The following is a 27268-nucleotide window of genomic DNA, read 5'->3' as shown; positions in this document are numbered from 1 at the left end:
TATTTTCATATTTAACACGCTCTGACCTGTTGAGGTCCCAGAGGATGCAGGTGCCGTCTCTGCTGACACTGATGAGGATGCTGTAGGGTTTGCAGACAAACAGGCTGGTGACCTCCTCTGTGTGTCCGTACAGGTGAACCTGAGACTCCACCTCCATCTCTGACGGCTGTGGAAGGACACACATTAAAGACGGTATGCAGAGGACACTTGGATCTGAATGTTAGCATGGATGAGGAGTTTTGAATTCCTCAAAAACCCTATTAATGAAAGGATTTTCTGAACAGCACAAATCAATGGCTGCAGAAAGCCCCTTCAGAGGCAGAGAAACAGGACACATGGATGCCTATTGGCGGGGACCGATGAAACTCTGAAAGCCTCTCTGATGACTGAACCTCTAATCCCACTTGTGGACTCGCTGGAAATGTGTTTCAAGGGCAACTGTGATGTGACTAATGAAGCTGAGAGGGGTGGTGGTGGGGGGGTAATGTGAGGTGGGTGGGTGGTTTGGGTGTCGATGTGGAGGCGGAAGGTTAGAGGGGGACGTTGCCATGGTAACCCACCGTGGTGTTGGTGAAGCGGTTGCTGTAGGCGGTGATGACTCCACACTTGCTGCCTGTAAATAGCTGGCAGCCATCGGGCACCCAGGCACAGCTGGTCACCTGCAGGAGAGAGAGGAACAGGGTGGGTCAGAGGGAACCAGAAACCTGGATGCTCATTAGTCCATCCTCAGTGTGGGGATGTGTAACTCTGAAGGGGGACACCAGTGATTCCTCTCACTGACGGCTGCTTAGCTGTTTTGAGAATTTAGTTGCAGTTGAAGTCTGTTTTGCTTAGGAAGGTTGCTTACTGAATGAAATGACCCAGAAGTACCTAACTGGCATGATAAGAGCTGTTCAACATCTCTAGATGGTAGGAATGGAGCCTCAAAACTTGCACTTTATGCCAAGACTTGCCAAAGTGCTTCTTTGTCTTGAACTTTCAACAATATAAAAGGCGAACTTTATGCTAATTACTGTAAAATCAACATTTGGAGGTGTTCACTGAGTTGGGTGGTGTTTCTTAAAGTGGACCTATCATGCTATATTTGAAACATATATTGTAGGGCCATACCTATATAAAACTTGTCCGTGAAATTTTTTCACAGAATACCAAACAGATCATGCATTTTAGCCATGCCTCATTTCGCTCTATTTGCTCTTTTCCAGCCCTGTTTTTGCAAGGGCTGATTCTGCTTTTGTGGCAGACTACAGCGCCACTTACAGGCCTGGCATATGTACTACAGCATCTCCAGTGCTTTCCAGCGGTCTCTCATTCCCCTGATAGGTGGAGAGTTGCACATAGGCGGAGCACCCCTTTTCTGACGTCAGAAAAATTTAAATAATAATCAGCTCTGTTGCAGCCCCGTTTTTAGAGATTTGGGTATGGAGGAAAAGAGAGAGAGTTGTGTTTTCTGACACTTGGTGAGTTCCCTGACACACCGGGGACACATATTCATGTATAAAAGATGTACAAAAGTGAATTTTGCATGATAGGTCCCCTTTAATGACTTGTGGAGTTCCCCAGGGGTCGATCCTCGGGCCCCTTCTATTCAATTTGTACATGCTGCCACTTGCTCAAATAATTAGAAATAACAACATTTCTTATCATAATTACACGGATGACACCCAAATCTACATATCACTTTCCATAGATGAATACGGTCCTACTGATTTATTGATCGCATGTCTAAAACAAATCCATGACTGGATGTGCCGTAATTTTTTACAGCTCAACACAAAAAAACCCGAAGTAATTGTTTTTGGAACCAAAGAAGAAAGAATTAAAGTCTCTGCACACCTGGAATCACTATTACGGCCCGTCCACACAGCGGCGTGCGTTGACGCTTCCCCATTCACTTTGAATGGGGTGACGTCACTTTTAGCCGAAATGCATCGTGGGAAGCGACGTGGAGCGTAGCTGGCGTGGCTCGCTGAAAAAGTTGAGCAATGTTCAACTTTTGACGCCTCGGCGAGGCGAATCATATGCCACATCAGGGAAATCAACAGATCAGCCTACTACCATCTAAAAAATATCTCGCGTATTAAAGACCTTATGTCCAAGCAAGACCTTGAAAAACTCCATGCATTTGTTTTTAGCAAGCTTGACTACTGCAACAGCATCTTCACAGGCCTCACAAAAAAATCACTCCGTAAACTCCAACTAATTCAAAATGCTGCTGCCAGAATCTTAACCCGGACAAAGAAAACAGATCACATCACTCCAGTGCTGAGATCGCTGCATTGGCTTCCAGTTAGTGAGAGAATTGATTTTAAGATTTTAATGCACACATATAAAGCACTAAACGGGCGTGGACCCAAATATATCAAGGACCTCCTTCAGTGGTACAAACCCAGCAGACCCCTTAGGTCTTCAGGCGCAGGCCAGCTCACTGTTCCATTTGTGAGATCAAAGCGTGGGAAAGCAGCCTTCTGCATCTATGCTCCTAATGCATGGAACAAACTCCCAGAACATCTGAGAATGGCTAGCACTTTAGAATAATTTAAATCAGGTCTAAAAACATTTCTTTTTAATATGGCTTTTCTAATTTTCGAACTGTTAAACATGGTTTTCTTTCTTTTAATTAATTATTTTGTGTGTTTTGTATTTCTTCTCAATGTATTGTGTTTGCTCTGTTTGATCCTGTAAAGCACTTTGAATTGCATTACTATATGAATTGTGCTATATAAATAAATTGCCTTGCCTTTAAGCTATTCTGTGTAACTATACATGTTTGAGTGGTAGATTTGTAGGCACACATTTATTGCATACATAATGTATATTCTATTTAAGTATTTTTCAAATACTTTCCTGGAATCATATTAATTGGATTCATATAGATAGTGGATAGGAGTATTAAGTAGGCAAAGATTTCCTTTCACTTTTTTTAGTAGTATTTTTCACAATAAAGCACGCACGAACACTCAAATCGTATAAGGGTTTTAATGATGTCAAGGTAAGAAAAGTGGTTAATAAAAGAGAAAGGACCTGCCTTTAATGACTATTTGATAGCAACCTTTAAAGGTGGGGTAGGTAAGTTTCAGAAACCGGCTCGAGTGCACTAAAAATTGAAAGTACACAGCCGAAAAGAATCCGCCCCTTCCTTCAGACTTCCTTACAGAGCACCTCCTCCAACACACATGAACGCGCAATTACGGCACGCCCAATGAGGGCACGAGATACATTTGTGCGTGCACGAGATGGAAGGCTGACAGACAGGTCGGCAATCCAATCTGTTTAGCCGGGCCTTGTACTTTTTACAGTATTACGGTTTCCACAGATGACATTTTTTATGGCTTTTTTATCAAAGCACTTAAGATATTCATTGCTATCGGGATGTTAAGAGTATTCCATGGAATATAACAAAAAGTGTATCTCGAGCTGGTTTCTCAAACTTACGTACCCCACCTTTAACTACTGTTTACCTTGTGAAGTTGTGAACACTGAATAAAGTTGATAGGCGGCTCGCTCTGCTTGCTCTTCAGCCTCAAAATGTTGTCAGCATAGCCCCAGCTCAAGATGGCCGACCACTGGATGTCTGTGCTGTGCATGCTCCGAACACCTACAGAGTAGAGACCATAAAGTTAATGGAGTCAGCAGGACATTGTGCAACACATTAGGTCTGACTTGTGAGTGATTGGCGGGCCTCCTCACCCTGCTCCTTGCTGTAGATCATCATGAGGCAGAACTTGCAGGACAGGCCGCAGATGGCTCGTGTCGGCAGGGCCAGCAGGGATCCGAACCTCTCCCCGTGAGGCTGGCTGAAACACACCACGGGGTCCGGAGCAGAGGGCGAGCCCACGTACTCTCCCCACTTCAGGCCCTTGATCCATGGCAGCGGGCTCTGTGGGGGGAGGGAGAGGAAATAGCCAGGTGAGCAGGAGATCATTTCATGGACGATATATTTAAGTTGCTCCTCAGAGTCACAACCACGACAGAGTAGATTACCGGGCAGACTATTTCCTTGGCTTGTTCTCTTGTTTCTCTGAAGGCCAGCTGAACCAGGAGACCCATGGCCGCCGGCAGCTCCCCCTCCATCAGGAGTTTGGGGCTGGCCCTGCTGATATGACAGGCGTTGAAGAGCTGCCTGGGTGTCTGTCCGTAGGTCTTGATCATCGTCTCCAAGGCCCGGCGCTGCACTGGGTCTTCTACTGACGAAACATCCATGCCAAAATAGGTCTGGGAAAAATGATAGAAAAGCTTATGTCAGCACAGGGCTAGGAGATAAAGTGGTAGCAATGTCATAATAATTTTCGTGAAATATTTTCAGCAAAATAAACGATAAAAAAGCCATTGCCTACAAGAAAGTTCATTCAACCAAGTAGTTTGGAGACATTTTGGCTAACGAACCGACAAAAGCAAAGTAATGCGAATTGCGAACTATGCCAAAAACATGTGCCAGCCAAGACGCGGAACAGCACAAACCTGTTTCATCATTTAAAAAAATGAACACAAATTAAATAAATTACCACTTGTTTTGTATCAACCTCAGATTTGTGATATATTCTGCTGTTTGTCAGATAAGAATAAGAATAGTTGAAAATACAATTTATCATATGGCTTCTTCACCTGACACTCACAAGAAATATTGATATTGACAATTATCAAGAGACATATATGAACATTTTCATCTTGATTATATCTTTGTCCATATTGCCCAGCCACAAGCAAACAACAACAGCTTTCCCCATAGATTCTATCAAAGTGCAATAGGCAGCTACTCACTGCTGGGTGGAAGACGTTGATGGCGTGGACGGAGGCTTTGCCTTTCTGCTTGAGCCCGAACACCAGGTCGATCCACTGGCACAGCGTCTGGGACACCTGGTCCGACTCCAGCGCCTGCCGGTGGATCAGGATGAACAGACGGGGGTCGTTGCGAGCCCAGGGCGGCAAATTCACATGGTTTACCCGCTCGCCATTTTGACGAATGCCAAAATCAAAACCTGTGAAGGCACAAAAGGTCACTTTAAACACATGAGAAGATATGTAGTCTGGTATAAATGATAGGTATACAGATTAAAAAGGTATACATTGATAAGAAAATGATTACCTTCTCTGTTGACTAGGAATTCTGGGAGGTAGAAAAATTCTGGGATGAGCTCTTTTACGTCAGTCATGGACTCGAAGGAGGACAGGCGCCACGTGGTGTTCATGGAGTGAAACGTCCGGTCCGGGATATCAAAGCTCTGGTCTGATTAAGGCCAAAGACAATCTAATTACAGATTCCACTCACTGATTGAAAAGATCCCCTTTCATGACCTTAGACACCACGCTCGCTGAATACATTAACGGTCACATAAAAAGATGCCTCGGAGGATCACAGGACGGAGGCACATGAATGGGAAAATAATTAACGCGGAAGGAAGAAATAGAGAAGAGAAGGGGAAGGGGGCACGGAGCTGATCAGAGACAGCTATAAAGATAAAGTAACCTTTCATGGATAATAAATGTGATGCTCTGTCAGATCTAAGATCAGGTCGTTCCAACATTTCAGTATTAAGAGCTTTAGCATAGACTTAGATGGATCTGTCGATGTAATGCAGACAGGTGGCACTCAGGGCTGCTAAAAGCTTTTTGGAGATGTACGACAATTATCTGCTGTTAAAGAGCCCTGGCTTGCTATTTAGTTAACATTCACACTACTTGTTAAAATTGAAGATACTATGAAAGACAGGGTAGCTGGAGACTGCAGTGTTTTCTGATTTTCTGCTATAAGTGTGACTCACCTTGGTATGCAAGGAACATCTTGGTGAAAGGAGGCATTCGAACCAGGAAGTGCAGCACAGTGCCGCTGTTGGAGTAGTGCGAGCCGTAGTGGTAGGGCTGGACCGGAGGCATGGGGTCGTCCTCACGGATGCCCTTCTTGTACTCCTCCTCAAGATACTGCACGAAAGAAAACACATGTTTTCTCACCAGAACATCCGGAACACTCGTGAAACACATTTGATGTACAACAGGCCTTACCCTGTAATTATCCACGTAGCGATCTTCTTTCTCTTTTGACTGGACCGCGATGGGTTTCACCAAATTCCTGCAACAAAATGTAAGCAGAGCAGTGATGAGCCGGGATGTTTAACTGCCTCAGGAAAATGTGTCTAATCTATTAACAATGATTCTTGTATCATGTGTCTTGGCTTCAGTGCATGGCTGCAGGACCTTTTTTTGTCTTCGAAACACATAAATCGCACAATATGTATACATTTTAAGTGGATTAAGGGGGAAATGGCATAAACAAGAGGAGCCCATATAGCATATGATGAATCAATGACTAAGACTAACTTTCATAACATTATATCATCACATTATCCAATTATATACATTAAACGCTTTACAAACACACTAACCTATAGATGGTTGGGTCCTGCAGGTCGATGGTCTCACTGGTGTAGTCCCGCAGGATGAAGGGGAACACGGGGTACTGCATGAGGTCGTTGAAGGAGCGTCCTGCGTGCTTGTTGAGGTGTGTGAGGTACTCGAAGTTTGAGATCTGACCCGAGCCCCACAGCTGAGTAAGAGCAGATATGTTTCCGTGCTCCAGCAGGTTGGGCAGGTCAGAGGTCAGGATGTTGTGGTAGACGTCGTCACGGAACTGAGGCGAGGACACAGGAGAAACATCAATTATATTACAACTCTAGCGTTAGGACTGATGTGAGACATGGCCAAAGTGCCACCTTGGATTCCTGACGTTTCTACTGTCAACCCTTTGTAAATGCATACAATACTGTACATTAAAACATACTTTAACAAAATCCAGTAGCTCTGTAAAGTTGAAGAGTAGGACAATGCTAAAACAAACATTCTGATTAAAAAGGATTTGAAGAGTTTTTGTTTTATTCAGTTTTTTTTTTATTTAAGATGTCATTTTCTTTCATCTGTTTCTATCATCAACTATTCAATTTTTTTATTTCACAACGTAAACTTGTTTTTGAAAAGTGCTATTTAAATATTGTTTCTTCTCCTTATTATTATTATTATTAATATTATTATTATTATTATCATCGTGCTTATTATTATTATAAACCCCTTGCTCAAAAATACAACCATAAAACAACCTTATTTCAGTATTTCACTGAAACAATAATAACTACTATAAGTGTGTTTTTCTGCAGAGAATGAATGAATTCTGGCACAGACTTCTACAGAGCTCCGCAGGTACCAGGGGCAGAATACATAAAAGGTAATTCAATAAATAACTCCTACTGCAAAATATTTTCATGCTGCATGGCTTTGTCTATTCAAACATCTGTTTCTCAGCAGTAGAGCCTTCATCTCAATATTTCCATCACCAGCATGTGTCGCTACATTTTGATATTCAAATGAATGAGTTTTCCCTTGTGATCTTCTGGGTAGGGATGCATATCCAGTATTACCGAAATACCGGTTACTGGTGGCTACGGTATACCGTACCGAAATCAGATCCGGTTTCGATACTTAAAAAAAAAAAAAAAAAAACTTTAAAAAAATGTTTTCATTAATTTTAAAAGTGAGTCCGTGGCCTGTGATGGCGGGTGTTATAAATTAGATTGCATAATCGTTTTTCTTCATATTTTATGTATTTTTCATTGTTTGTTCAATACTAGAAAGGTAAAAGTCCCACAAATGAACTGTGATGGGATTTGTTTTCTCTCACCAGTGAAGGTAAATGTTGATTTTAAAAATGAGATTTGTTTGTTTGTGCAATGCCGAGATCTCATGACCATTATTCTATTATGTATTTGTTCTCTAGTCGAATCTCAGGTTTAACATTAATTATAACGTTGCTATAACGGTCTGTTTGCATTGACAAGATGTGCTATTCACGCGGCACACCTGATGGCGGGTGTTATAAAAGATATTCCATAATTGTTTTTCTTCATATTTTTATGTATTTTTCATTGTTTGTTCAGTACTGAAAGGTCCAAGAAGTCCCACAATTGAATTTAATATTAATTTGACATGTTAACTATATCGTAAAGCGCTTCATGGGAGTAATTGTGGAATGATACATTTTCAAAGTATCACGATATGTATCGGTTGAGTATCGGTATCGTTCAGTGGTATTGGTATCGTAAAAAAGTCAACGATATGCATCCCTACTGCTGGGTAGTCTAAACCTCAGTTATAAAACAGCTAAAGAAAACACACTTTAACATCTACTGTATGTCATTCATGAGCAATGCCATTGATTTGAACATTTTGTTTCCTTTGCCTCACCTTGGTGTTGTCAAAGGCCAACAGCAGGGTCCTGCCATTGGTGAGGAATATCTCCACAGCGTTGTCTCTTAGCTGCCACCAGCGCTTGTGCACCTCCTTGATCTCCTCGTACGTCCAAGAGAAGGAAGGAGCCTCCGTCTCACCGTGAAGGCTCTGTAGCATCACATTAAACACATCCGGTGTGAGTAGCCTGGGAAACTCACATAGCCCTAACAGTGTTGAGGAATCCTCTGGCTTTACCTGGTTGTCATGGGCATCAGCAGCGTTATCCTCCACAAAGTACATCCCAGACTTTCCTGTGAGAAAACATAGGGGGAGTGAGACTTGGTGTACAAACAGAAGCCTCCTCTGCTGAATAACTAGCAAACATTTGTGTGAGAGGGGCAATATTCTCTAGTGGCTCAGAGATAGCACATTCTTCTTTGTTACCGGCTGACTATATTATGCACGGAGCCGCTGTGAGAGATGGTCAGTGTCTTACCCAGCAGCAGCTCCCCTGCTGTCTCTCTGGAGGGGGCGACGCTGATGCACCGTCTGGTGAACCTGAGGACAAAGAGACAGGATTTCTCATACAGGGAAAAACACCACCTGAATAAAGCACACACCTCTCAGTGAGACATTTATATGCCTTCTTCAGATCACCCTGTCCTCCTGAGAGGAATATGATGTTAACTACAGACAGGAAATGTGACAGGGAGGTAAAAAGTAATACCTGATGGGCTCGCTGGTGGCTTTGTCTTTGACGGTGGAGGAGAAGGACGAGTGGGTCTTGTCCTCAAACAGGAAGGATAATGGTGGCTTCACGGTGTCTAAACAAGACATAGAGGTTATATTAAGAAAACTAAAGCAGAGAGAATTCTTCCCAAACTCTAAGTGGGGAAAAGGTTTCTTCACCTTCAGCCTTACGTCTGTCTTTGAGCAGGTATTTGTTAGGGATGGTGAGGTAGCATCTCTGTAGCCGCCGCCGCTCCCGGTTCGGCCCCTCGGTGGGGTCCAGCTGCCAGGACGTTGGGTAGGATGTCGGGTCGTACCAAACCGCACTGAAACAGACCAGAACAGCCGTCTTAATCACTTTCTCTACTCATATCAATACAGAATCCCTTGGTAACCCCCCTTCACTTTTTATATAGCAACAGAAAAGCAGCATATTTGTTTCATTAGCAAACGCTGGAAAGCTAACATAAACATCATCTTGTTCGTAAAGTCACGTGTGAATATCTTAGCATTCTAATGTTAATGTTGCAGCATTTAGCTCTAAGCTTGACATCTTGTACAGCATTCTGGTTCTATGTATGTCTGAAGTGTTTTGTATTATTTAAATGAATGCATCAAAATATACCTAATCGTTTCACATTGGAATGAGATTTTCTTTCTTTTATTAAATAAAATTACCAAAATATAAAGAGGAGAAAGAAGAACTAATTATAATTACAACCATCCTTAGGGAAACGGTTTTCTAATTGCACTAATACTGTGTGAGTCCCTGCGAGTGTTTGATGTGGGAGCCTACCGGTCATGCGTGAGTTGTTGCACCAGCTCCTGCCAGTGTCTGCTGGCGCTGAGGTCAGTCTTATAGAGTCCCCTGATGTGCTGGATGACTTTCTTTCTCTGCATGCCTTGTCGCAGAGACACATTCTGTGTGATGTCAGCTGCAATCTTTGAAATGTCCTTTGACTTTCCATCCAGCCTCTGGATAAGACTGCAGAGGAGTAAGAAAGATGGAGGAGAGGAAGAAAGATATGATTCAGACCAACATCTTTTTGCACTGAACATCAACCTCACATCAGGGAAAAGCCCCTACTCACTTCCTCTGAGTGTTGGCCATTTTCTTTTCCCATGCCACTTTGCTTGTTTTCTCTTCTGCTTCATACTTTAATTTTTCCTGTAATAATAAAAGTACAACACATACTAGGATACATATTTTATACTGCTGAACAGGAATTGATATTGACTTAAGACTGTTTATTTCCTTTAACAATGACTGTCTGTCTGTCTGTCTGTGTCGGACTTACCTCTTTTATGGCTTTGAGCAGGTCCTGTTTGTGTGGAGAGTTGGGTGGGATGCAGCGATGGCCACAAAGCTTGAGCGAGGTCATGAATACACCCACGGCATTCTGATCGTCTTTGGTGAGGCTGTCCTTGTGATCGTGCAGCATCTCATACAGGTAGAGTGACAACTTCGGTCCATGCTGAGTTAAAAAAGAGAGAGAGAGGGATTAAAAGAAACCCAGATTTAATTTTAGTTTGTGTCTGAAGCAAGTCACAGACAGTGATGGACAGGAAACAAGACTTCTAGGGTCCAGTTGACCGTCAGTAAAGCCTTGAGAGGAGGACGAGTGAAAGACTCCCAAGGCGAAGAGAGGGAGCTGCTGAACAGCATGAAAACATCCATCACAGTTATTTTAGAGCCAATGCGTGACAGCTCCAGGGAAACTGGTCTGCAGGAGTGAAAATGACAAGCAAAGCTAATATACTGAACGCTCACTCATACTTTCCCCTGAAACCAACATCATTTCTGCACTGTGTAGACGAAAAGATTGCCAGAAAATATATCATTTGGGTGGTCTGATACTTGACGTGTAGTGTGAAAAATTGATTTTAATGATGTATTTCCTTCACACTCACCTCCAGACCTGGGCTGAGGCTCTCCTTGAGGATGTCCAGATGTCTGGGATCAAGCACAAACTCTAGCGACTCCTTCCTGTCACACAGGGGACGCGAGGGGCTGAGGGTGTGCACAAGGAGGCGGCCGATCTGGATCCGAAAAGTATCCCGACACGACCAAAGGATTCTTCGCCACTGCTGATGTGGGGCTCCTCCTCGACCCGTGCTTCCCTGTAAGATCACAACCATCATAACAATGTCTCACAAAATAACAATTAGCTCTTTAAAGAAGAGATTCCGTGTTGTGTTAGTATTTTAGATAATAAGCAGAGTTGTGCAGCTCTATTTGTTGACTTGTCCAAAGCGTTTGATACCGTCGATCATCGCATCGTGAAGCAGAGGCTACTCATTGGCATATATAAGGGAGGCGTGTGGCGCAGTGGATAGAGCCTTGGTGTTGGGATCAGCGGGTCACAGGTTCAAACCCCACTGCAGTCAGCATATCGTTGTGTCCCTGAGCAAGATACTTCACCCCAAATTGCTCCTGTGGGGATTGCCCTCAGTATTGAGTATGTACGTCGCTTTGGATAAAAGCGTCTAACAAGTAACATGTAATGTAATGTAATATACAGCCAGTGGGATGGTTTGTGAACTACCTCTCTGAAAGGTCCCAATGTGTTCACTTTGATGGGCTGTCTTCTGAATGGTTAAACATCACTAATGGTTTTCCCCAAGGTTCTGTTTTAGGCCCGCTATTATTCTCCATCTACATCAGGGGTGCCCAACCAGTCGATCGCGATCGACCGGTCGATCGCGAGATGTGTCTAAAAATAGAACAACAATATTCTGTTGTATCGTTAATGTCCTATAACATAATCCTCCTGTGCCAGAATAATGCACTTGAACGCATCAAAGCTTTGTGATTGGCCGGCGTGACCCCATGTGTCGGGGCGTGGCTGGTGGGCAGTGGGCAGTGCACTAGTTCGCTAACGTTGTCGGTGTCAACAGGAGTGACAGTCCGCACAGACACACAAGACCGCAATCATGGCAGAAGCAAACCATATATAATTTGCACTCCGAGTGGGAGGATGATTATTTTTGTATCTATTCCAATTCAAAGTTCATCTGTCTCATCTGCAATGTGAGCGTGGCTTTATCGAAGAAGGGTAATTTAGGAGCGGCATTTCAAAACAGTGCATAAAAGCTACGAGACGGAATTCTCTCCTCATTCTGCCCTACGCTCCAAAAGGGGAGGGGCCTGAGAGGAAAGCTAAATGCACAGCAGTCTATTTCCACCAGGCCCAACAACAAGAGCAAGGCTGCTACCAGAGCATCTTATCGTGTCAGTCACGTTCTTGCGAAACACATGAAGTCTTTCAAAGACGGCGAAGTTGTGAAAGAAGCATTCCTGGACGCTGCCGATGCGTAATAAAAATAACAGAAGCATTTCAACAGGTTTTTGATATGATAAAAACTCAAGTTAGATACCGTTATTAATCAGCTGTGAGTTTGAGTTTGTTTGAACTTATTCATTATAATTATTGTACAAAATGGTATAAGAATGCAAACTTAAATTGATTATAGTCTATTATCAATTCAGGTTAAGAAACTAGTGTTGCTTGCATCCTATTTTAAAAAGGCATTTATTTTTATACTCTACTAAAATGCAACAAAAAAGGGTTTGATTCTATTAATTTTGTCTTTTTTATTGCACTTTGGCAGCAGATTCCTGTGTAGCTTCAGATCTGAGTTGTCTTATTAGTAAGCCTAATTTATACTTTTGTAGCAACACTATTTTTATATCATGGCAAAGAAAGGGTTCAGAGTCTTTTCTTTTGTTCCTGTGTCATATGTGGCAGCACTGTTCAATGTTTCTTGAAAACATAACCCACTGTAGTGACGTGTGAATACACTCCAACTCTGTATCAACAACACTGTTGTGTAAATTCAGTAAAATACTTGTATGTAGATTAGAAAGAGGTAAGATAAAGGATCTGCAGTATTTTATGAAGTATTAATCGTACAAAGGTCAGTTTTATACAAGTAGAAGTGTGTATTTACCTGGTAGTAGGCTGTCAGTAATGGCTATGCCTCTATATTTGGACTGGTAGATCTCGGCAGACTGGCAACTTTAAAAGTAGCTCTCGGTTCAAAAAAGGTTGGGCACCCCTGATCTACATCAATAGTTTAGGTGAAAATGGCGATGGAACAACCTTACATTTTTATGCGGACGATACCGTGATGTACTGTGCAGGTCCCTGCATTAAGGAGGCTGGTGTTAAATTACAGGCTGTCTTTAACACTATTCAGACTCAGCTCGCTGAGCTTAAGCTTCTTTTAAATGTGGATAAAACCAAGGTAATGCTCTTTTCTAAAGCAAAAAAGACACCAGAGCCTGTTGTAGATATTGTAACTACGCAAGGAACAAAACTTGAAGATGTTACCTGTTACAAATACCTTGGTATCTGGCTTGATGATTGTCTCTCTTTTAAACTTCATGTCAATAACCTGCTTAAAAAACTGAGGGTTAGGCTAGGGTTCTTTTTCAGAAACAAGTCCTGTTTCTCGCTTGAGGCCAGGAAAAGGCTAGTCACTGTGACCTTTTTACCTGTGCTGGACTATGGGGATCTGATGTATATGAATGCACCTGCCCTGATCAAGTTAGATGCTGTGTATCACAGTGCACTGAGATTTGTGACAAACTGTAAAGTATTATTAACCCATCACTGTACCCTGTATGCAAGGGCTGGTTTGCTTTCACTGACTGTACGGAGGCTCAGTCACTGCTACATTTTTATATACAAAGCCATGTTAGGGAAACTTCCATCCTACATCTGCTCCCTGATCTCACGGCGAATTGTAAGTGGCTACTGCCTGAGATCGAATGCTGTGGTTTTATTAAATGTGCCAACTGCTAGGACTGTCTTAGGGAAGATAGCTTTTAGATTTGAGATGCTCCTCTGTCTTGGAACAGTCTGCAAAACGAATGGAAGCTGAGCAATTTGGTTCCAATAAATGTTTTTAAAGCAAGGATAGATGCTATCCAATCGGAAACTGTTGAAACCTGTAAATGTTACAAGTAGAGCCGGGACTCGATTAAAAAAATTAATCTAATTAATTAGAGGCTTTGTAATGAATTAATCGAAATTAATCGCATTTTTAAAAATCGCATTTTTAAAAATCGCATTTTTAACCACAGGGCCATCTAAGCTAATTTACAGATGGCCCTGAGCCCAATAGAGATTGCCCTGAAAATGCATGCGGACGAAATGGCACGAAGGGTTTGGGGGGCCTCCGTCCCCCTAGACATTTTTTAATTTTTGCAGGTCTTAGATGCTGTCTGGTGCATTCTCTAGACTGAATTATAAGATGAACCACCACAATATTATATTGTACAATTTCAATTGTATTCTTCATTTCACTTGTTTGTTTGTTCTTGTTTGTGTTTGCTCGCTTGCATGCCCTGCATAGCTTTAAGAAATACTTAAGTTGTTGGTCAAAACACTTTCCATCTGATGAAGGCAAATGCCTTCCCAGATGGAAAAAAGTAGAAAACATTACATTCAGTTGTAACTGCCAAAACAAACATTATTTACACTATTATGGCCCCTGTTAAAAATGTTTGTAATGTTAACTACTGTAAGTTGGTCGAACGAATGCCTCCTCATCCGGAAGCTGACCGAGCAGACCCGAGCAGCAGTCGAGAGGAGCCGAGCGCATCCGCGAAGCACACACAGAGTTCCCGTTAGCCGGCAAATCTAAATATCTTCGGTCAAAAATAATTTCCCTTTAGAGCAATACCGCTTCAGTTACGCCACTTATGTGACAGACAAGAAGAGTATGTGACAGACAAGAATAGTCAACTCTAAATGTCTAACACTTCATGTGGAGAAAGAGATGTCCTGTATGGGTAGATTGTGCGTTGATCTGTTGGTAATGCCTCGGGGTTCCGGTGGGCATGTAAACAAATGCATAATGCTGCGCTATACTTTGTGGCCTCATCCAGTTGCATAGCGACACTTATTGTGTAGTTGTCTTTTAATAAGCAGGAAGTCATATCATTAGCTAGAACTAGCTGGATCTGATCGATATGGACATAAACGCGAGTGAAGTCTAATCTGACGGGAGAGAGAGATCAGCTGCTGCTGACGAGTCGAGACTCGACACGCAGCTCTGCATAACCACATGCAGCGGTGAGCGGAACAAAACACACACTTCAGGTTAGAATATCACACGTAGCTATTTTAATTACCCCTCAAACTACCTAAACTAGTTATAGATATGTTTAGTTTTACTGTCGGGTCACTCATTACTGGATCCGCGAGCTGCATGATACTGGCATAATATATTGCCCGATCGGGCAACCAGCAGGTGAGGCTTCATTGCCCGAGCTAAATACTAGATGGCCCCGGGCCATCGGGCAGTCCTTAATGTCGAGCCCAGTGACAATCCAGTGAGTTGGTTATTTTCTCAGACGTGGACTTACTTATCCTGGCCCTGAAACCAGTCATCTGGTTGAGTGTGGGTTGGGTCAGGGTGTGGTTCCTTGCACTCGAAGTCGGGCTAACGTCCACGCTAGCTGCTACATGCTTTGCATTTAGGTGATACTTTAGACTTGATGTGCTGCGGTGATATGCAAATTCTTTTTTGCATAATTTGCACACAACCGTGCTCTTATCGACGCTTCCATCTGTCCATTTTTTAAAACAAAATTTCCCATCCACGGGCCGACCAAAGCGGTCTCATCAGCTTGTTCGTTCATGTTTGACTATTGATCACCGTGGTTTGTTGTTGTTTGAAGTCCCATGCTGAAGTCATGAACGTTAGTTGGTGCTCCAGTATAATCGGTACGCCTGAAACTCATCCAGTGAGAAACGTTCCGCTGTGCAAAAATAAGTGCGATTAAAATGCGTTAATTTTTTTAACGCGTTAATGTTTGTGTAATTAATAAATCTTAATTAACGCGTTAAAGTCCCGGCCCTAGTTACAAGCTATGTAAACTGTAGTCGCTGTAAATATGCTGGATGATGTCCTTTTTGTTTTTCTGTTATGTTTATATGTATTCATGTGGAACCTACTTGCAGCAGGTCACCCTTGAAAAAGAGATCAATGATCTCAATGGGATTCACCTGCATAAATAAAGGTTTGAAATGAAAATGTCATACCAGGCTGATTTTGATGCCGTCCATCATGAGTTTGAGAATGTCTTTCTGAAAGCTCTTCTTGCTGGCAGGCGGCAGGGGGAAGGGCGTGGGAGAATGAGGGACGGAGGCGAATCCGCCCTCCTCCTGCGGATGATCAACTGGGTCTGGGGTTAAAAACGGTTGGTCTGCGCAGTCGGGAATATTCAGCAGGTCAAACAAGTCCTCACTCACATCTGAAAAGAGAGACAATTTCAAGCAGTACGAGGATTAGGGATGAAGTTTGGATTACCATGAAGAGAAAAAATAAGTGGGAGAAGGCTTATTACCATGGTAAATGAGTCTGTTGACGGCAAGAACCACAAGCCTCTGCAGCCGTTGGACGAACTCAGTCTCGCTGGCACGGATGGGGTTTTCCTGGCTCATCCTCCTTTGCATCATCTGGTTGAGCTCATCGCTCGCTACGGAGCGCATCCGCATCAGAAGGGAGTCCGTCTGAGCCAGAGAGAACCGACGCCGGCCTAAAATCATGTGCACAGTTGTGAGAAAACTGGACACACTTTCACACCACATCATTTGTAAGTAAAAGCACACATTCTTTTTTCTTGTCAAGGTTATGCAAATAGTGTATTAATTCATTCATTGCACACAGAGAAGATTATTAATATTCACTCATCTAAGTGCCATCTGTGCTGGAGATGCTTAACCAATCAAACGTGCACTTATAAAAGGCACCAGTAGCGCACGAGGGTACTGGGCAGATTAAATCCTGAGGTGAGTGCAAGGGTGAGTTTACAGTGGTGTCACAGTAACAAATTGGGAAACATGCTCCGTGACAAGGAGGATGTTCTCCACTGCAGTCCCGAGCTACCTGCTTCACAGTTGAGCATGTAAGATGGAGCTCCAGAGGGGGAGGGGAGGGGGGAGTCCATGGACAGGAAGCTGAAGGGAGGGGAGAGGGGGATCTGGCCATAGGAACAGTAGTGCTGTCGGGGGATGCGGGGGATAATGGAGTCTTTCAAGGCAATGGAACCTTCAGATCGGACGAGGAGAGGATCAATAAACACACAGGTGAGGGTGGAGAAGTGAAACGCCTGGAGACACATGGGGGTCATTTCTCCCTCCAATAATAGAATAACTACACAGCATGTTTAAACTGTTGAAATACTCACCCGCGATACTCTTGCGCTTCTGATAGATGGCATGATGTGGAGAGCTCGGCGTAGTTACAGAGCTGCTAAGCTTCTGAGGTTCCTGATTGGCTGTCGTCTTTATGAACTCTATCGCTGACTGAAGGACGCGGAACTGCAAAGCCACAGCCATCTCTGAGAAAAAAATAAAACGATGAGACAATGAACTTTCCCATGTTGGAATTGTTATCGAAGAGTAAGAATTCAACAGGGGTCTTCGCACTATTAATTGGTAGTACTGGGGCTTCGTCCCCAAGTGGAGGACCTTAGTTGGAATCCTCTTGCCGCATGTCATCCCCTCGGTGTTTCTTAGTTTCAAGTTTATCTCTAGAATAAAAGGCACCGGTTTTCCAAAAGAAATTAAACTTGTTACCCGAATCCACAAAATAAAAAAAATACGCCGGCCATTGTAATGATAATATTTGTTTCACTTCATTGTTTTTAGTTGCAAATACTTTGGCTTTTAAGTTATCGGAATATTCATCTTTTATTATGTCCGTGTATCCTTTTTCTTATCACAGCTTTTCCCTGTGACTACACACACTGCTAAAAATGTAATGTTGTAATCTGTTGATTTCAAAAATAAGTTTCTATTTGGGTGAAATGTTTATAAATGAAACTTGCCCATGAACAGTGCTGAAAAGGACCTAACATAGTAGTTTGGTTTATTTAATTATGCTAATGATCATATGTCAAAAACATGCACCTCCACAAACTCCTGGCATCATCAGGTTGGGCCAATGAGGGCAGTATTACAGTTGAGAATAATTATTTGTCAAAATGTACAGAGCCTGCTTTTGTAACGTTTATGTGACTGCAGAATGGTTTTATCATGTCAAAAATGTAAAAGTAATCGGCAATAAAGGGAAAGAGATGGGAGAGATACTTTTCAGTGCGCAAATTTAAAGAAAATGAGAGAAAACTATTTGGCAGGAAGATGGAGATAATTCTTAAATTATATTTTCCCAATGAGTTTCCACTCCGCGGTTGTAGATAATAAAGCCCAGTTTCTCTCTGCAGCAGAGCATGACAGCTTGAGATCATCCATAACTGCAGAGCATAGACAACACTGACGTATTTTGCATGTGTATTGAATTTTAGAGCTCCAGCCCTCACCCTGCGTGCGGCGCATCTTGCTGGTCTGCATGAAACCCAGCAAGGTAATGAGGTCTTCAATGATGCGAAAGTACTGAGACCCTGAAGAGCTGCAGGAGTGGATCGTCACGGCAACCAACAGCTGCTGGATGTCACACACCAGGAGCTTGTAGTCATTCAGGGGAATACTGCAGAGAGAGGACAAGAACAAAATATGAGGCGGAGGAAGTGAGTCTCCTGCCTTTATATGCTAGATCAATGAACAGTGAGAGGATTAATTATTCAATTCATGGCTCAAAGATTCAAGACAAAACCCATGGTCCCATGGAGGTGTTTGAATGAATCTTCCTCTGTTCTGGCAGCCGTACCCATTCTCCATGCCATTGAGGGTAGACAGGGTGTTGAAGAGCACGTAGAGCAGCCCGTGGTCTAGCAGGATGTCTGCCAGCTTGGGGCAGGCGTTGAGGAGCTGCAGCAGCATACAAAGGATGTTGTGCACCAAGGAGTTCTCATACAGGGAGTTCTCAATAAGACCCAGCACTGGGATGATACAGCGCTTTCTGAAGGGGGAGATATTTTCCATTTCCTCCAGGTCCAGACTGGGAAAATAAGAGAGAAAGTTATTGCGTCAAAGACATGTATTCATACTGTGTAGACCATATATGAATAATATTCCAAGATAAAAAAACTCTATGCTGCCTACGGTGCACTGCACATGTATTTCACTCACTCTTCCTCCAGGCCCACCGGCCGACCGAACAGCATCTCCAGGAAGCATTCGAGCAACCCCTGGCTGCCCTGATGGATGTACAGCTGGTTGGCCAGCAGGGAGAAGCCATGGTTCTTCAGAAACTTCTCCTTCTGCTCTTTGGACGCTCTGCTGAAATATGCATCCAGCAGCTAGGAACAGCAAAATGATATGTAGATATAGAAAGGTAGTTTAAAAGATGGTAATATATTTTGATACTTTGATAACACGCTGGCACATATTACAATATTTTGAGACACAGGGGATCAAATGATTAACACAGCAAATGAATGTGTTAGTTTAGTTTAATTCTGTCATGCTGAGGGGTAAGTTTTGCATGCCTGTTCATCTGTTTATAAACCAGTATTTCTGAAAAGTAGCAAATAAATATGCTAGAGGCTAATTATTGTAATATTCTTATACTTGCAGAATTTGATTCCAGTGGTGGTTGCGTAGGATTGTTTCTGTGTTGTGTAATCTAAATATTTAAAGTCAAGTCAAACTTTATTTAAAAAAAAGAAGAGATTTACTAATTCCCGAAATGAAAAATAAATAAAACATTTCCTGCGTTGGCATTTAGCCTTTCAAGAAATGTTTTACTGCACTCTAAAAACTATCTGTACACAAACGCATTTGTACAACCCTAGACTCTCATGTCTGCGTCATAAATATGAAGCTAAAGCCAAGTAAGAAATAAAGACTGAAATCAGGCAGAAGAGCCAGCCTAGCTCTGTCAAAAGGAAAACCAGCACCTCTAAGATGTTAACAAATGTGTATAGATATCTCATTGGGAGATAATATTCTATCTTACTGCCTCATACAGTGTGTTCCTCCTTGACTCTTTGTACTCAAATCAAATCAACCTGCTTCACATCACATCAGAGGCGACACTGCACCCACCTTCATGACACCCTGCTGGATGAGAGGCGACGAGTGGTTGACCAGGACAATGAGGGCCTCAGGCTGGATGAGCTTGTCCATCACCTCCTCCAGCATGAGGTCAGGCAGCAGCAGCAAGATGCCCCTCAGAAGATCATAGAGGCCACAGCAGATCAGCACCAGGCAGTCCTCAGTGCTGGACCTGAGGAACACAACTTTAGTGAAGAATTACTATGCATGGACAGCTAGCTGAATGTCCTCAGTAAACAGAAACACAAAAGCTTGTTACACTCATCAGATTGTGTATCCATTTGTTTCTATTTGCAGTTAATACTACAAGAGTAATTAAAGAATCAGAATATAAAGCTGCCATGAATATTTACTGGAGCCATTGTTTTTTTAGGTAACACAGGGTGAGTAATGATATACAAATGATAGTTTTTGAGGTGAAGTATTCCGTTATTGCCTGTCAGCTAACACTGCTACTAATACAAAGACAAAGGTGCCTTTGAGAAAAAAGGATTACAAGGAATACATCTTTTTTGAATTTTCCTATCAGCTTATGTTACCAGCTGGCTGCCACTGCAGGTAAAAATAAACTGACACTGTCACTGCGGTAGAAATCATTTTCAAAGTTGGGTAAGGACTATCACCATAACCAAATGCTGTATTTAGATTATGCAAATCCCCACACAACTCTTTATCAAGCAGAGCGGCTGAGGTATTTATCTTTCGTGGGTGTTGTGTACCAGAACAATCCGTACATGGACAAGCAATTAAATCAAACGCTGAATGAGACTGTCAGTGCTCTCTGTACGCCATTTATAGATTAGCCAAAGTTTGGTATGGATTTAATTAATAAGATAACTTGTAATGATATTGAGCATTCAGTTAGAAAATCCTGAGTGTTTTCTTGCGATGCAGTAATACGTTGTCTGCCTTGCCCTGTGAAAGAGAACTACGGCAGCATACCTGTCATTGGACTCGGTCTTGCTGTGCGCCCTCTCGTACCCGGGGGAGTAGGTGTAGCTCTCCCAGTCTTCAGGCATGGAGCCTCTGTCAGCTGAGTTCGGCCAGCGGGCGACGGCCAGCGAGCCGTTAGGAGCTGGGAAGGCCAGGCCCAGACTAGCCAGATTGCTGTGGCTCCTCTGAAAGGATTGAATGCCCTTCAGGCTGTCGGGGCGGCGCGGCGCTTCGTCACTGGCCCAGTCGAACCTGTCCTCAGACTCCACCTCAACGCTGCCCTCTGCCAGGCTGTCCACCTCCGCCTCGTCCGGCTCCTCCTCCACGCTGATGGAAGGAGTGCACATGGCCCCTCCCTCACCTATGTCCCTAGACTCACAGATCGTCTTGGCTGATTCGCAGCTGCTCAGGAGCTGCTCGTCGCCTCCGCCCTTCTTCAGCGTCTCTGTGCTGCCAAGACCCTGCTGAGTGGAGAGGGAGACCCCGTGACCATCGCCCGACTCGTGTAAGCTACCGTGTCCCAGTCGAGGTGTCAGGAGAGGGGAAGAGTACGGAGATGGCGCCAGACTAGGAAGGCGTAACGACTGGTCGTCACCTCCATGTTCAGGAGAAGGACCGTGGAGGTGGCCTGGGAAAAAAGAACAAGATAATTCAGGACTTATAAATCCTTAGGCTTTATAACAGACAGCTGCTAAGGGCCTCATTTACATGCAGACATATTGTACAATACTACAGTACAAATATTTAAATTGATAGGCTAGTGGCTGTGATAAGAAAACATGACGTTGCAGATAAAAAAGAGGGGTGATAATAAACAAAATTGCAAATGAAATTGTGACCATTAATTCTTGATAATTGTAGGGATTTATTACAATGTATATTTGCAAGTAGCACAGCCTTATCTCAAAGTGCTTTGCAAGAAATGTAAAGAAAACAATTCAAAATGCAAGGTTGTGATAACAAAACAGGAATGGATAAATTGATGTGCATCCATTTACATACTTACTTATATGCAGTATAAGACAAATACAGTCTCTCAAATAATTCACCTTAAGATCTGCAATTTTTAACAAGATACATTTATTTTGAAGCAAACGATAAAAAGACTGGAGGGAGTTTCACAAACACATAACGACCTAATGCTTTTCTAACAAGTAACAATGTATACATTCGACCCTTAAATTAAAACTCTGCTGAAACAGCTCTGATGTTTTCACGTAAGAGGCACATTCACAAAAGCCCTGCTGATGGAAAGATGCCTTTGCCAGCAGCAGACTGAATGTTTGTATTCCATCATCTCCACTGTGTTGCAGTGCTTTGAGGTCAGTGTAATGAAGTGGAAACAGCAGTACCTTCATGGTGGGCATCAGTGAAGACAATCGGGGAGAGTGACACCACAGAGCTGCTGGCAGACTTTCCTCCACTGTTGGAGTGTCTCAGATACATAATGGACTGCACCTTCTCCTGGTACAGCTTCCCATCTGCCAAATGACACGCATCAAACGAGCATTAAAGTAATGGCACTTTGACCGAAAGGTGCTTCCTTTAACTGCACTGCCTCCTCACCTATGTGTAGAAAGAAGTAGAAGCTGGATGGAGTGTGGCAGACGTATGTGTTGGTGGGCGGGTGCACAGCCAACAGGAAGTTGTAGATGAGTTTCAGCAGGTCCATGTCCGGGGGAGACCCGAGCACCTCCTGGATGATTTTGACGAAGGACAGACAGACTTCCTGAGGGATGGCAGTCAGATGCTCGTCCCGATGCTCCTTAAGAGAACACAATGTGGTCAGGAAACAGTCTCAAGAGACAAGGGGCATTGTTCCAGCCGCTTTATGAATGTTACCTACCTGTAACACCTGGCAGGTGAGCAGGAAGCGGTGCACGATGTCAGCCTTGAGGAACTGACGGATGTTGAAGACCTGATGAGGGTGGTGCACCCTGATGAGGATCTCTAAGGCAGCGAGCAGCGTTTCCCACACCCCACACTGATAGAAAACAACAGACAGTTAATAACAATGGAGGGGTAGACACATACACGTTTTGCGACGACTCTGCAAAGCAAGGACTTATTATTTTGTATTTTAATGCATTATTAGCAGCCCATCATTGACACATTTTTGCCTCTGCACATAGTCTCTGAGAACCAAGGTAAAAACTGAAATCATGACCACAGAGTTCTGCTCCTGAGCTGAATGAATTACCAGCTCGTTCTTTAAATGATGATGCTTTGAGCTTTCTTCACCTCATCAGGAATGGATGTTAATAAATTAATTAGACCTTGAGAAACTAGGAATGTGCATGTTCAGTGAAGCTACTCAGCGATAATGATTTTTCTGATTCCAAACTTTTCTGTACGAATCTGATGAGAAAACAACATCTAATTTCTTCAACATTAGTTTTTGAAATATTAAGTCCATATAGGGAATCAGCTTATAACACTCTCTATAAGGGCAGGAGTGTGGTGTGCAAATACTCTGGCACATAAATGAGAAATGCTTCCAATTAAAGGCTGTAAGAAGAAGAAACTAAGCAATATTGAACTGAAGGTACTGTTTAATAAACATGTACAGAACTGGGGTTACAGGAACATTTCAAAGCATTTCAAAGCAGTATGTCATCCATGGGTTATTATAGTCCTAAAAAGGATCAATGGACCGCTAGTATTTGTTTAGCCCTGTCACTTAAAAATACATTTATTATAAAAACTGTGGAAAAGTACAATATTTGTGAATTAGTTTATGGTTCTGAAATTAAAACTCTTTGCATTGGACAAACAATGTGTGAGCCGTAAAACTGAATGTCTAAAATCTTGGTAAGGGTGCTCACTAACCAAAAATATGGTTGAAAATGGTGAATCCCAGAAAGCAATTGGTACAAACACATTGAGAGCAAATCGCTGATATTAACTAAAATAAGAGGACATGTTTTTTTAATTCAACTCCTGAGTGAGACTCATATCTCCTTTCACCCACAAAGTATGATTGATACTGTGTTTGTTTACCTCAGCCTTGGCCCAGATCTTCCAGTCCAACAGGATGTCTGAGAGGAGCCCGATATCCTGCACCACAGCGAGGGACTCAGTGTCCAACCGGAACTGCCCATCATCCCCGAGGATGAGAATGGGGGCACTGAAACATCCATCCAGTAAAGTCTACAAGGACAGAATATGGCCACCACATCAGAAAAACGATTTAAACAGTGTTTATATAATTTAGTGCTGGTCACTCTCATCAGATTAAACTGCAACATATTGATAATCACTATCCCTTCAGACCTGAGAGTGCAGAATCCCAGACAGCAAGAGGGTCAATAAGTTCTCCATTACATTTCTGAGAGTGCTTATCACTCCGTCAGAACCAATGCCCTTTACTCACTGAGCAGCCTGTTCGGTATCGATCAGTCTATCATTTGTGACCAGCTTCACTGCAGAGGTTATAAATCTTAAAGCATCTCTGGAAGACCCACATACAATAGTAGTTGGCTATTCATTGCAGCGGAAATAAAAAAGAGAAGAATACCTATAACACAGCATGATTTGTTTGATATAGGAATGATTATGGGTGTTGATATATATCACTAATCAGTTCAGCCCTGTGCTATGCAATGCAGTATGTGGAAGTCTAAAGTGACAAAGCCAATCAGAGGTGCTGTGTGACTCTGCAGGAGCTCAGTGTTTCATCACGTCAGACAGAATCCATTTCAGCACACAGCCATCACACAGCTCAATTACAGACACAGACAGAGGGTCAAGTAACAGCAGGGTCACTAACACCGGCTCAAAGGCACCAGCGCGTCGGGCTGCATCAGATTCATGGTACAAAAAAAACAAGTGCCATTGAAGGTGTTTTACTGCACAGATAAGCAGAGGTTGTGAGCAGTGACAGCAAATAGTTCACGGCGTGACTCACTTTCAGCATGTGATATCCCACGATGCATTTGGACTTGATGAGGACCTGGTGGATCATAGAGTAACCATGGTAACAGTCCATTTCATGGATGCGGTGTTGGTTAAACTTGGACAAAGACAGCAGCACCCGCAGGGCCAGAGCCTGAGTCTTCTCACAGTCACTCAGCTCCACCGTCTGGACGCCGCAGCAGAGAGACGAGGGACAGAGGAACAAAAAGAAAAATGTCTGAATGTGAACAATGCAGAACTGAAGATGAGTTCTTCAACATAATGTCACACTGTCAGTGTTATTGTGGTCTCACAAAAGTACACAGAAACCTCAAATCTAATCAAACTACAGACCCTGTTGGAAAGTAGTAACACAACGAACATTACTTTCTTGATGCTGCACAGTAACAGACATAATAATTAGATAACTAACTCAGAATTAGATGATTAACTGAGTTCAAATATGAGGAAATTGATTTAATTGTTTTTGGGCTAAGGGTTACATTTCACTTCATGAATAATAGTAAGAATCAGCATAAAGAAATACAAAATAAGGGTTTCTAAACAGTCAATTAATGAATTTGCTCATTACCAACTTGAATAATTTTTTGGTGTGTCCAACAAAAAAATAAATGAGATTTTTCCAAATATTTTATTTGTTTTTACGACCAATATCACAATTAAAAGCATTTTATTTCTAATGTAATGTAAAGACATCTAAAATCAGTACGTTTTCTTATTTGAGAAGCTTAAATGTTTGGCATTTTTGCTGCATAAATGACTTTTGTCTCCCAAAAACGTTTTGCACTTTTGCAGTGAGCTGACTATTGAATAAAATGGTCACTTTTCCCACTCTGGAAAACATCCATCTTAATCTACAGTAATCCAGAAATATCCCAACAACAGGGATCATCTCCGACCCTCCTACCTGTGCAAAGAGGAAGACAAAGTTTCCTGTTCCTCCGATCTTGTGCAGGACGCTCTGCAGGCCGTGGGTCTCGGTGGGGAGCAGAGCTCTGAGGGAGTTGGGCTCCAGGGAAACACTCTGCACTTCCTTGGAGCTGAACGGCCGCTGGGTGACGACTGTCTTGGCCTGACCCTTCATCCTGATCACAGGCTCATAGATAGTGTAGACTATAGGGCTGCTGGGGGCATACACTACTGCCAAACTCTCCTATAGAAAAAACAAAATGCACACAATTCACATTTACAGGCAGGTCAACGAGGCCATCTAGCTTGGAGCTACACTTGATTTGGACCTTGGTTAGGAAATAACTGAACTTATATAAATGTGGAGGGGAAGTTATTCTTTCCTCTTGTCTTAGCAGAGTAATAATCAACAAAGTAATTAGCCTTAAATGGGAGAAAAACTATTTTCAGTCTCGCTAAAATAGCTGCAGCTTAACTGTAATAGCTTTTTCCATTGGGGAAAAATGACTTCTTAGTGCGCAGTATCATTAATGACAGCTAATTGGACCAGCACAATACTCCTAGACCGTGAAATGAAACAATAAATGAGACATAGGGGGGATTTGCAATGCATCACAGAGCACTTGAATCACAAAGTGCAAGTACAGGTTTTAAAAGTAACAACTGTAACAATAAAAAACATCTATTTGTCGGTTTTGTGTTTTATATTTCTTGTTGTTAATATTTGTGAAATGATGAGACGACTGTCAACAAAGACTTACAACCAAAGCTGTTGTGTCCACGTCATTGCTCTTCATCAGAAGCTCTCGCACATGCTCACACTTCAGGCCTTCCAGAGTGACAAACTTAGAGATTGTCCCACTGGGCTTGCCATATTTGCAGGGCATGATAGAGGTGAGGTCCGGCCCGCTGGTGTACAGGTAGAGGGCCTCCTCAGATCCGATTCTAGATCCTGGAATATGGAGGCAGAGTGTATACATTTAAAATTCTCTCCTAAATGCTGCAAATGTATTATATCAGAAGCCAGAAAACAGGATTCTGGGAAATAAAAAAAGTTAACCCCATGAGAGGATGATTCATATTTGTCCATCAATAACTCATAAAGTAATAACATATGTAATTTAAAGCAAGACCCTTGAGGAGCCATTGCACCATGATGATTTATTTCTTGTTTTTATCAAAGCTTGATGAAACCGGACTCCTTTTTTTCAGAGAACAAACGAAGGAGAGGCTACGCTTGTCTGATGACATTAGTTGGGTTCACACACGGGTTGAGATCGCTTAGATGCGAGCCATTCACGGCCAATTAGAGGCCACAAGAGAAGTATTCAGAAAGCCTTCGAGAGAATGTGAAGAATCTACAGCACGTAACACATCAAACTACTGCCACAACACTGGTTCCGCTTTTTTAAATACCACAAGCCATTACTGTACACACTGCTCAAAAGAGAGAAGTTGATAATGGGCGAACCACCAGAGAGCAGCACTGAGGTGGAGCAGATCAAATTGTCTCAAGGATTATAACAGATGTAGTAAAACAATGAGTGACTCGCTGGGATTAAGCATCTAAGAGTTTATAGGCACAGGTTTATAGG

General features: G+C 42.7%; 1 protein-coding gene across 3 annotated transcripts in view; it reads right to left on the bottom strand.

Moving 5' to 3' along the window:
* Window positions 1-27268, bottom strand: part of lyst (lysosomal trafficking regulator) — a 78213-nt gene that overhangs the window by 3249 nt on the left and 47696 nt on the right. For all 3 annotated transcript variants that reach the window (XM_034100683.1, XM_034100689.1, XM_071205641.1), the window contains 34 exons: window positions 26435-26625; window positions 25672-25917; window positions 24757-24930; window positions 23850-23999; window positions 22696-22833; window positions 22416-22614; window positions 22202-22330; window positions 20859-21477; window positions 19908-20088; window positions 18990-19159; window positions 18628-18858; window positions 18281-18447; window positions 17147-17299; window positions 16304-16495; window positions 15999-16210; window positions 10855-11064; window positions 10242-10418; window positions 10035-10111; window positions 9740-9928; window positions 9124-9269; window positions 8942-9038; window positions 8711-8772; window positions 8470-8525; window positions 8230-8382; window positions 6381-6625; window positions 6001-6067; window positions 5763-5919; window positions 5087-5227; window positions 4762-4979; window positions 3985-4215; window positions 3691-3880; window positions 3462-3598; window positions 561-659; window positions 27-166 (listed from right to left, as the gene is read on the bottom strand). In XM_034100683.1, the coding sequence (XP_033956574.1) occupies window positions 27-166; window positions 561-659; window positions 3462-3598; window positions 3691-3880; window positions 3985-4215; window positions 4762-4979; window positions 5087-5227; window positions 5763-5919; window positions 6001-6067; window positions 6381-6625; window positions 8230-8382; window positions 8470-8525; window positions 8711-8772; window positions 8942-9038; window positions 9124-9269; window positions 9740-9928; window positions 10035-10111; window positions 10242-10418; window positions 10855-11064; window positions 15999-16210; window positions 16304-16495; window positions 17147-17299; window positions 18281-18447; window positions 18628-18858; window positions 18990-19159; window positions 19908-20088; window positions 20859-21477; window positions 22202-22330; window positions 22416-22614; window positions 22696-22833; window positions 23850-23999; window positions 24757-24930; window positions 25672-25917; window positions 26435-26625 (5944 nt within the window). The remainder of the gene's footprint in view (window positions 1-26; window positions 167-560; window positions 660-3461; window positions 3599-3690; window positions 3881-3984; window positions 4216-4761; window positions 4980-5086; window positions 5228-5762; window positions 5920-6000; window positions 6068-6380; window positions 6626-8229; window positions 8383-8469; window positions 8526-8710; window positions 8773-8941; window positions 9039-9123; window positions 9270-9739; window positions 9929-10034; window positions 10112-10241; window positions 10419-10854; window positions 11065-15998; window positions 16211-16303; window positions 16496-17146; window positions 17300-18280; window positions 18448-18627; window positions 18859-18989; window positions 19160-19907; window positions 20089-20858; window positions 21478-22201; window positions 22331-22415; window positions 22615-22695; window positions 22834-23849; window positions 24000-24756; window positions 24931-25671; window positions 25918-26434; window positions 26626-27268) is intronic.

This window comes from Pseudochaenichthys georgianus, chromosome 15 (genome assembly GCF_902827115.2).
Source record: "Pseudochaenichthys georgianus chromosome 15, fPseGeo1.2, whole genome shotgun sequence".
Taxonomy (NCBI): domain Eukaryota; kingdom Metazoa; phylum Chordata; class Actinopteri; order Perciformes; family Channichthyidae; genus Pseudochaenichthys; species Pseudochaenichthys georgianus.
This window is presented reverse-complemented; position numbering and strand designations above follow the sequence as displayed.